The 10,472-nt window shown below is 38.9% G+C and overlaps 1 protein-coding gene and 1 pseudogene across 1 annotated transcript; one reads left to right on the plus strand and one right to left on the minus strand.

Annotated features, from left to right (window-relative positions):
• Positions 1-220: 220 nt before the first annotated feature.
• Positions 221-3,942, minus strand: LOC146854254 (uncharacterized; annotated as a pseudogene).
• Positions 3,943-5,759: 1,817 nt separating this feature from the next.
• On the plus strand, positions 5,760-9,996 carry LOC146854255 (uncharacterized). The gene is made up of 7 exons (XM_085650535.1): positions 5,760-5,949; positions 6,288-7,039; positions 7,343-7,399; positions 7,488-7,605; positions 7,746-7,882; positions 8,377-8,623; positions 9,842-9,996. Exons 1-7 carry the CDS (start codon positions 5,760-5,762, stop codon positions 9,994-9,996), a joined length of 1,656 nt encoding a protein of 551 aa, XP_085506661.1.
• The last annotated feature ends 476 nt before the right edge of the window (positions 9,997-10,472 follow it).

Raw genomic sequence — 10,472 nt, forward strand, 5'->3', positions numbered from 1 at the left:
AAGTGGATAGTGTGATAAACGCAAAATGACATATACGTTTTCTATTATACACAACAGAGCATACAATGTGCTTTAGCAAACAGTGTATAAGTCAGTGGTTATTTGTAACACATTTATTTATTTTTGTCACTTTCTTTTTGTACAAGGCAGGTAAAATAAGTATCCACTGTAAAAAGCCCAATGATTAACATTAATGAAGAACTTTCTATCATGATTTGCCTTAATCTATTTCAAACAGATTTGGCATTTCACTAACAAATGATTCATTTTCTACCTGAACGTAAAAACAGGCACATTTTATCATTGACATCCTGATAGCTGTGATGATGTTATCTACTACTACCAGATGAACTGGTTCACGGATGTCATAGGATTCACACTTAAGTGGAACCATGAGTGCTATATTAATAGAAACGTCTGCCTGCTTACACTGAATGAATCTAGTGACCCTGCCATAGGCAAACACCCCAGATTCTGTTTCATATTTTATTACACTTTGGTCTCTCCTCTGGATACGAGTGTAATTTGAGCTGTAAACAAGAATATTGCTTTTTTCTAAAAATATTTTGTTATAGGCTACTACATCAGAGCCTAAAATATGAGTGATCTGAGTTACTGCTACATATTCATTCTCTGTTAAGCTGTAAGGGTATGTAGAACCAACGCTATAAATGGAATTTTCTAGTTTTAAGTATCGTTGTCTGTGTCTCTTATATGAACACATCATACTCTGGTAAAATTCTGCCTCAACACTATCAGGAGGCAAATGATTTTCCACTAACACAGGTATTACTTGTATCATATTTACTGCATCTAGAATTTGTGTTTCTATACCTACTGTACCATGCACATGTTGTAAAAGGAAACCATTAAGATCTTCAAAAACAAAACAATTAGCAGTAAACAGAGGCCCTGCTGCTCTTACACTGTCCACTAAATGGACCAATTGATGAACATTCATTGTCAAAAATCTTTTTCCATATAAATCATTAAACAGTTGCACAAACAATAGTAAACACTGTTCTGCTATATTTAAATCTTCCTGGCTAATGTCATCATTTAATAGCTTATGAATTGCTTTCATAAGTACACAAAAGTGTAAATAGCGTGATCTATCTAAAACATGTTTTAAAACAGGCATTCCATAAAATAAAAGAAAGTTTCGAAACTCTGAGGCCTTCCAATATGGTAGTTCATCAACAGACCTTGGAACTCTACTAACATCCAGTGTGGGTTTTATCTGTTTCAAATAGACATTAACTACTTTGACTTTTTCATAAAAAGAGTACGAATGGTGCTTATATTCTTTAGTGAACCAGATGGTCATCAACAATTTCATAATGCCACTACATACGCCATGCATGTGATCAATCACAAATCCTCTGCTTACACAAAAATGTTTCAAATACATGAACCACATGGGACCTTTGATCCCTCTAACACTGTAATCAGAAAGTCCACTCTCGATATTAGCTATTGCACTGTTTACATCCAATTTAATAGTATCAAGTGTCCTTGGTGGCCCTTTAGGGTTTTCAGCATTGTAGGGAAATACTCTACAGTGCCCTTTTCCTGAAACAGTGACTTCACCCTCTTGTAAACAATGCCAGCATCCAAACTTCCCGTTAAACTGGGTGCTGTTTGAAACAAGACAACGAGCTGGTAAATCACATGTGATTGTCAGAAGTGTAGCGTGGCAAGTAAAACTACAATTGTTGTGATCTTTAAATGACACTCCACTTTCAAGCTGTGCAAGTTCGTTATATAATGGTTTTAAGAAAGACCACATTATTGGCTTTTTTGCAGAAACCCAAATACCATATAGTAATATATTTTCACGCAGCTTTCTTTGGGATGCAGGCAGCTCGTTTACCATTAAGTACACTGGCCACATTGATATTTTTGAACTTTTAAATACAGGAACACCATCTGTGTTCATTGCAAATGAAATGCTGTTAGGGTTGTTCAGGAATCCACTCTTGAATAAATCCAAATACATTTCCCCATCATATACATCTTTCATTGTTTGTTTCTCATTCTCCATATAGTGATCAAATCGATGTTTCCTCACCTTTTCTGTAAAATGTCTCCGCCTAAACATAGTCTGTAACTGTGCAATTACGCTATGCTGAATGAAATAAGACACCGATTCACTTGGACTCAAATCTTTCCCACAGTGTTGGTTAGTACAGGTCTGAGTGTTTTTATCAACATGTGTATAGCAAGTGGCACAATAGTAAGTAATATTTGGGGCCTTAACACTTTTTTTGATATATCTGTGAAGGTGATACATAGTTCTGAACATTCTATTATCACATGGCAAGAGCAAATAGATGAGATTCAGCATATAGCCAGCTGCCTCATCACTCAAGCGAAAACGAATAATAAAGCAACAAAGCAATAGTATGACGACCCCTAAGCATTTGTTAGAGCCCTCAAAAATAGGTGATGATTCATCTGTGGTATTAGTTTGATCCGAACAAACTTGAATATCTTCGTACTCATTTTGAATGGTATATCCAACTTGTTCCAAAAGTTGTTCAAAACCAGAATCCGAGTCATTAATTAAATCATCTTTAAGTTGAGCATCCATTTCACCTTTTAAGCTGCTACAAAGCGTATCCCAAACAGCATCAATTGGATCTTCATCTGTGTCCTCTACTGGTGGGGTATAATCTGGTAATGCTGGACAATTGGCTGAATAACTATGACAAAAGAAAGTACGTCATTGTACATTTAGTAAGCAAAATATGGCTAATTAGATTGTAAATGTATTGTACGTCAGTAACCAATTACATTTCCTGTGACAGAAACTCAATGTGGGTTGATGAGGACCTTCATTTTTGCAAGTGATGTGCTGTCAAACTATATACTTTCAGACATCAAATTGTTAATGCAAGCGGTATAAAAAGGAGTTTATAATTTCATACTGTACCATTGGGAATAATGTCATCTGCTGTGCTTGAAGTCTGCAAGGATCCTACTTTTACTTTCTTTGGTGCTGCATGTTGTATAATGATTTCATCTGTTTCTTTAATGAAATGTTCTGTCTACTCTCATGTAGAAAAAGGACCAATTAATTCAATTCTGCACTTGGTAACGTGTAGCACAGGATTTTTTCGACCACAGCATTAATTCTTGTGTGTCTTGTGTGCATTCACCACATATGCATGGCTGTTAGGAAGGGACATGAGAATGAACAAATAGTGTTTTGGTACAATAATCTCCAGATGGTTGAGTGAGGTGGTATTGATTTGGCTTCATGCAAATCATAGAAGCTGGTTTGGTGACTTATTATGTTAATAGTGTATTCTCAAAACTGGTCAATATAACTTTGTGATCACTTTAAACTTACTGCACCATTTAATTCCAAAACACAATGCTTTGTCTCCGCAGAACATGAATTTGAAGACGATTAAAGTAATATATTAAGTACCTAGCTAACAATAATTTAATACTTACATGTTCCTTCTATAAAGGGCTTGCCTAACTAAACTATCACAAGAAAGAAAATAGCAGGGTAAAACGAAACTCATGCAGAGCAGATCATACTCTTTGCAAGGTAGCCTCTTTCACACTCTTGCCTCAAAAAGAAAGAAGAGCCATCTGAAGTACTATTAACTGCATCTTAGTGTCTCTGTAAATTGGACGATTGATATCATCCTAATCTCAAAACACAAACCTCTAGGCAATCTAAGGCAAATGTTCAATTGAAAGTGACTGGCGTAGAAAGCAGACTTTAATAAAAAATTGTCATTATAGAAGAGAGTGTCTTCTGAGGTTACTGGCCGCTGTGAGTAAATCTGTTTTGCCGATTTTCGTGTCCTCTGAACTGATTTGGCGTAATGTTTTATAATGTGCGCTTACCTCTAATAACCATTTTTTGTATGGCCCACGTTTTTTTCCTTTTCCAAGTTGTCCTCCTTTATTCACTGGCATCATTTTTTCTGCTTCCAAGTCTTGAATAATTATTTGCACGTTCAACAGATGTACATACTGTGGAGTACAGATTGAAATACACTTTAAATATTGAAATTGAGCTGTGGGTCTTTTTCGCACAGACAATACTTTGATTTCCTCAATTGGTATTATTTTATGATGCCAAACATCTCAGTTCAGCATCTTCCTGGCTAATGGAAGGACCCTATCCTGTGATTCTGGGCAAATCTGCCCATGTTTGTTTCTTACTATACGTGTGACTGTTTATGTGCTGCGCGTTGTGTGTGTCTGTAAATGAATGGACATATAGGTATTGTCTCTATGAAGATTGGTGCTTCTAAATTTGTTTTCTGTTTGTACATTCATACATACCAAGCAACATTTGGCCCTTACAAAAAAGAACATATACTCCTAAGTTAACGCAGGTATATTGGCTTCACCAATGCTCGTTAGCAATATTTCATTTTTTGTGTTAAATGTGTTACACACTTTCAATATTACATCCCCTTCAATCCTTTGGACCTTTTTCTAATACTGAATCTAGCGGCTTTATTTGTCTGTGTTGCGGTCCCTATCACATGCGCATTATTACAATTGTCCACAGTATATGTAGATCTTGGGCCACTGGACTATTAATTAGCTTTCCCATTTCCAAGAAGGTTACTTGCAAAAGTCATATTTAATTTTTCATTCGCTCAATAATCCAAATTCTTGCTCTTCTCCAACTAATCGTAGACCATGAAATGAGCTATGAGGTCCGTGCACCTACCACGAATATCCTGGATGCTTGCTTCCCTTATTGCAGTAGCAGGCTGTTAGTGGAAAAAATAGTGCGCTAAAAGATGATCATGCAGTGGCTTTTCCCCCTCCTGTCTCCGCTCGTACCAAAGTGCTGCAAAGATTATTTTTGATCTCACGCCTGAGGTTGATATGGTGAGAGTCCAGCAAACAAAGGCCCCAGGACCAACAACGCCTCGTTTCCTTTGTTCTCGAACGAAATCTGCACACCTCTAACCAGGAGCACAAATTATCTCAATAAAATCTTTTGAGGGGATTATGTCTAAAGCGCCACTAAAACATGGACAGAGACCTGACCTGGGCATTACAAATCGCATCTGTTGTGCCACGCTTCTCACAGCGGCTCTTTTTTATGTGTATACCATGAGTTAGGGGGTGGGGCGCAAATATGAGTGTAATGTTGGACTTGATCACAGTCACTGGTAATTTGTTTTGGACGCCTTCCAGTCCTTCAGTTTTTCCTCGGTGTGCGCCACTGGCCAGGCTCTGCTATATGCAAATGAAGCTTATTCCAGTGCCGGTAGAAACAGTTCACCGGAAATGCAGGCCATATATCCCCACGGGGGGAAATCATCAGCCTTAGACCAGCTTCGGTCATGTTGGGGCCCTTATCAGTGGGGCATGTCCTTCATTGCTTACTGTAACCCACAGCACAACGTTTTTTTAAGCGCTTGCTGCCTTGGCATCAATTGAAATTGTCAAGATAACTCTGGTGATTAATTGTGTTCCTCATCCTAAAGTAGAGCAGAGTTAAAATGCCTGCTGCTAAGAACATGTACCATGCATATAATGTAAATAGGTCAGTGGGTTATTGCTTCTGTAAAAGTAGATGGGTCGGCGGGCTTAGTGGGATAATGTGTCATGGTTACAGGTTCAGATTGTGGCGGGTCCACTCAATCATTCACCCTTCTGAGGTTGATAAAATGAGTAACATTGGATCAGTTGAAATGCTTTGTATTTTACCTCTGAAACTTAAACAGACACAACTAATTCCTGATTTTTATATCAAGCAGCACATAATCATGGTTTCATTCAACGTCCTATTTTTCACTTGCGATCGTTCTGTGTGTGTTCGAAAAGATGGTGACTTTCTGCTTTTGGACAATCCTGGGGAAGTTCTTTGTAAATGGCTGGTCGAAAATCTAGATGAAACTGGTCGGCCAATCACCGAAGAGAGAGATTTTAAAGCTATGATTCTTTTCCAATCATCTGGTAAGCACAAGCCTTGCATTGCTCTCCAGGGACAAATGTAACACTTATGAAAAGGGCTGAAACGTTTAGCTTGTGGCACTACTATAAGGCAGCCATTTTTGGATAAACTATTTTATTTAGGCAACTTTATTCAGGAGGTTCAAGTTCAGGCTTACAATGTGTACTGTCTATTAAGGAACACTAACTTACTTGGTTATGGATAGATTGTACATTTGTCCTTTATTATCCATACCTCTTTATTTATATATTCTGGCTGGAAGATATATTCAAATTGATCACTATGTTCTTATCTCTGTTTTCAGTTTATATGTAAATATTTTTTTTTCTTGTTTTTTTAGTGAAGAAACAGTGTCTAATGATTCAGGCTACTTTTGAAGACATAATTGCAAGCTATTCTGGCACAGCAGAGGGTCTAAAACAGGTGTTACTTCAAAGGGCACAGGAGGAAAAGCAGTTGTTAATGGACTGTGGCAATCGGGGAAGCGCTGGGAGACTTAAGAGGGTGTTACGCGAACTCCAAGAGGAAGAAATTGCAGAGAAAAGATGTAAGGACAAAAAAGCCAAGCAGAGTGGACTGGATTCTACAAGAGTTGGTAACAAAGCTCATGCCGAAAGCACAACTTCTCAGCATGGTGATGCGAGTTCGCGGATGAATTTTCAGAAACTTGAAAACCTGGCCCTTTTAGCAGGGATGGCTAGTGTCCTTCATCCTAAATCCACAAGTAAAAAAGACGCAGTAGAACGTGACAATGAACTTGTCTTGGAGTCCCAACTTAAATCCAAATATCAAGGACAACAACATGCCTCCCTTTCACCACGGCGCCAGTTAATGCCCAAAAAACTATTCCCTGCACGAGAACTGGCTGTTGCGAGCAAAGAAGTAACACCTTCTAGACCCTGCAAACAAGATCCTAAAATGATGGTACACTCGGCACCACATATTTTGACACCACAAGAATTTGTGGCTCACGGCTCACAGTCACACTGCCTGGCCTACAGTGACTTTCCATCTGCAGCAACAGCTGTGGATATGAACCATACCCCGTGCCGTGATGACCTGTTTGCAAGCAACGAAAACTTTGACCAGAACGTAAGCAGAGATAAATGAGTGCTGCCATTATACACATTTGCATATTGTTAAGCCTGTATGCCAGCCTTTTTTCCTTGGTTAACACAATTTGCCTTTTGGTGCCAAAACCACAAATTCTACCTGTTATCTCTACAAAAAGCCTAGACACTTATTAAAGCATAGAATTAATATGGGGCATTCATTTCCTCAACAATAAGGCACAGATACCTACCTGTGAAATATGAATAGACAAATGGAAAACTGTTTGACATGGTCAGTGTAAATGAGGGCCTAATGATTTCTTTTCTCTTTTCACCCCCTCAGGACAGTGAAGAATCCTTTCATTTGATGACGGAGGAAAGTCCATCATTCAACACTGGGGTAATGTTTTTTTTGTGGTTTTTTTAAGATACATAGGAAATTGCATTTCCACCTGTATGGCCTAATTATGATTTGCTTTCTCTCTAAGGAAATGGTATATAACTCCTTGGCCATAATTAATCACAATGAAAACTATTCCGTTGGCCCTGGTTCCTGTCAGAATGAGGAGTGTGTACGGTTACGAGCTGAAATCGAGCACTTAAAGGGTGCGTGCTTGAAATTCTACCTTCCCAAGTAAACTGCAACAAATTCCCATTAATAATCATTTTTTCCACCGAAACACATGCATTGCCAAAAAGTATTGTATTATCTGCTGCCTTTAACAACTGTATTTATTTGATTATAGCACAGTTGCAAGGCACTTGCAATAGGGAGTTGGCATTAGAGTATTTGCAAGCTGCGATGTCTGCTTTGACCAATGCAAGCAACGTAACAGATACAGCAGCATCAAAGATATGCTGTCGATCATTCACTGTACAAAAGGTACTTCTTTTCTCTGCCACTCTTTTAGCACAGTTGAAGTGTATATAGGGTAAACCTTGTAGATTTCCTGCATGAGTACTTTGAAATCTTTCTGCATGCTATGTTTTTAAATATGGCTGCCTTATACTCGAGGCGCTACCCTAGCAAATATTACATTATTAGCAAAGTGTTGTAAATATGTTCTTGATGCTTCTTGTTAGATATAAGTAGATTTATTCAAGTTACAGTAGAGTACAGAAAACCTCACCAGCTGACCAGGCCATCAGCTGACAAGTGTAGAATGCTAGAGTACAGGCTAGAATACTCTTAGGTAATGTGGTAGGCTGAGGAGGTCATAACACTAAGAAAGGACTAACTAATACAGTCAGCCATGTTAAGTAAGAATCAATATACAACACAATGTATAGATGCCAAATCAAAATATAAAACTCATATATTTTTTAATATGTAACCTAACATGATGGCAAATAGTTAATAGTTGTATTATTTTGCAGCCTGATATGCAGCAGTTGGTGAAGGACTCAAATGATCCTTCACGGTTCAAAGATGTTCTCGTTCCAAAGCGAAAATTGCACAAACTGTTGGAGGAAGCCAAGGCAGCTAGAGACAGTGCGGGTTTTCTTCTCAATGGTATCAGCGAAATACTTTTTTCTCCAAAAGAACTTGCTTCTGCAAAAGGTGTAACGAAGGCTCGTGCTGGAGCTGCTGTCCTTGATGAGGAGAAGGTCGAGGCATTATTTGGTAAGATATTACAAATGTTCAACTTAACATTGTCTATCTTGGATTGTGAAAATTCATTATTATACATGGTGTTAAAGAAGGTTTGCATATGTGGTCTTGTATCATATAATGGTACGATGACTCCATCATTACTCAACAGATGTCTGCAAATGAGCAAGAAGAACAATGGGGGTGGCTTGTCATTTATTAACAATGTGTGCTGAGTTTGTGCTACAAATCTGGCACAAAGCCTTGAGTTGGGATTTTATTTCTAAGTCTGTGGTCCAGGTGAGGGGCTCAAAGTGGATGAATGGGTGATAGCAAACTGAACTTATAAAATACTGTAATTGCAGCTTTTATGATTAATAGACCAGTTGGTCCTGTCCCTGGCACTTGGTTGTAAGCTCCAATTTGTATTTCTAGTCCCTATGCTAGTTAGACGGTTTTCAAAATATGAACATTGCAAGTAGAGTTCTGCCTCCAGGATTGGTTTGTACAGAAATCTGGCACTGATTACTTTGTTTGCAGAGGAAGCCTGACTGTGTTTACAGAATATGACTATGGCACGTGTTTGTTTCAATTCCTCTACATCGGTACAGTCTTTCTTCCAAGTACCCCAGCGTTTCAAAAGGGTGAAAGAGGCAGAGAAGACAGACTTCTACTTTGGGCTGTAATGGTCATTAGGGACCAGGGGCTACACACCAGTTATGTGGTGGTGCTTTGTGTTCAATTTCTGTCGTTGGTCACGTTTGCTCCTTAATAATTCTCCTATTTAGTGTGGATTTAGAGCTACAGAAATGTACGCCTGCTCTGAGCCATGCCCACTCCTGCTGCCCTGAGTTTTATCTGAAGTTTTGGAGGGGACCTCATCTTTTATCATCAGGGGTCCCATTGCACAACATTTAAGACCTTTGTTGAAGGTGCACATTTCTGTGTCCTTCCTGAAACTCCAACAGATTTCCTGAATCCACAACTTGCTGCTTCACTCTTAAGTCCATAAAGGAACTTTTTTCTTTCCTCACCTTCCGCCCCCTCTTCATCAATGCCTTGCTCTCACCTGTGCCTCTTTGACCAACTGCCCTTAATGTTACACTTGTGAACCCTTGTAACCCTAACCATATCTCATCAGGCACTCTATATGAAATAATGGTACTGAAACTTTTTAAAGACAGATCAGCCCATTTAAAATCTAAAAATAGTGGTGGTGACATGATACTGATGTATGTTTTATTTTTCCAGAGTTTATGAAGTCTGTGTGCAGTAGCAATGGCTGGCCATCACTGGACTACAGAAGTATGAGAAGGAAGCTGGCTACAAAGATTTGTAATGCTAGGAGAGGATTAAAGAAAACTCCACATCTAGAATCAAACAACGAACTTGCTGGTTTTCGTTAAGCAATTTTTTCTGGTTGCAGTAGTCTGGCCTTTTTTTCCCTCCTTTTTGTTTTTTACTGGACTTTTTTTTCTGGATTTTTCCTCTTGTTTGGTATCCTGGCCCCTATGGGGCCAAATATGTGCTTTCGATAAATAAAATTACATGTTGACACATACCTTTTTGAACATTTTTCATTTAACCACTGTTTTGTTTGTTCTTTGCCACTGGTCACCATGTCAAACAGATTCAGATAATGCTCTGTACCTCAAAATAAGGCAAGTCCCAGTGAGTCAGGAGTATGTGAGTAGCAGCACAGGTTAACAGTAGCGGCTCGTATAGGGCGTGCTGCGGGTGCGGGAGGGACAGGGTGGGAGGGTAGCAAACAATGACATACGACAGAACGGAGGAACGTAATAATTACTTGCCTTCGTTCCGTCGTATGTCCGTGTTTACTACCCCCCCACCCTGCCCCTCCCGTCCCACTGCCCTGTTGCAC

Source organism: Triturus cristatus, chromosome 4_1 (genome assembly GCF_964204655.1).
Source record: "Triturus cristatus chromosome 4_1, aTriCri1.1, whole genome shotgun sequence".
NCBI lineage: Eukaryota > Metazoa > Chordata > Amphibia > Caudata > Salamandridae > Triturus > Triturus cristatus.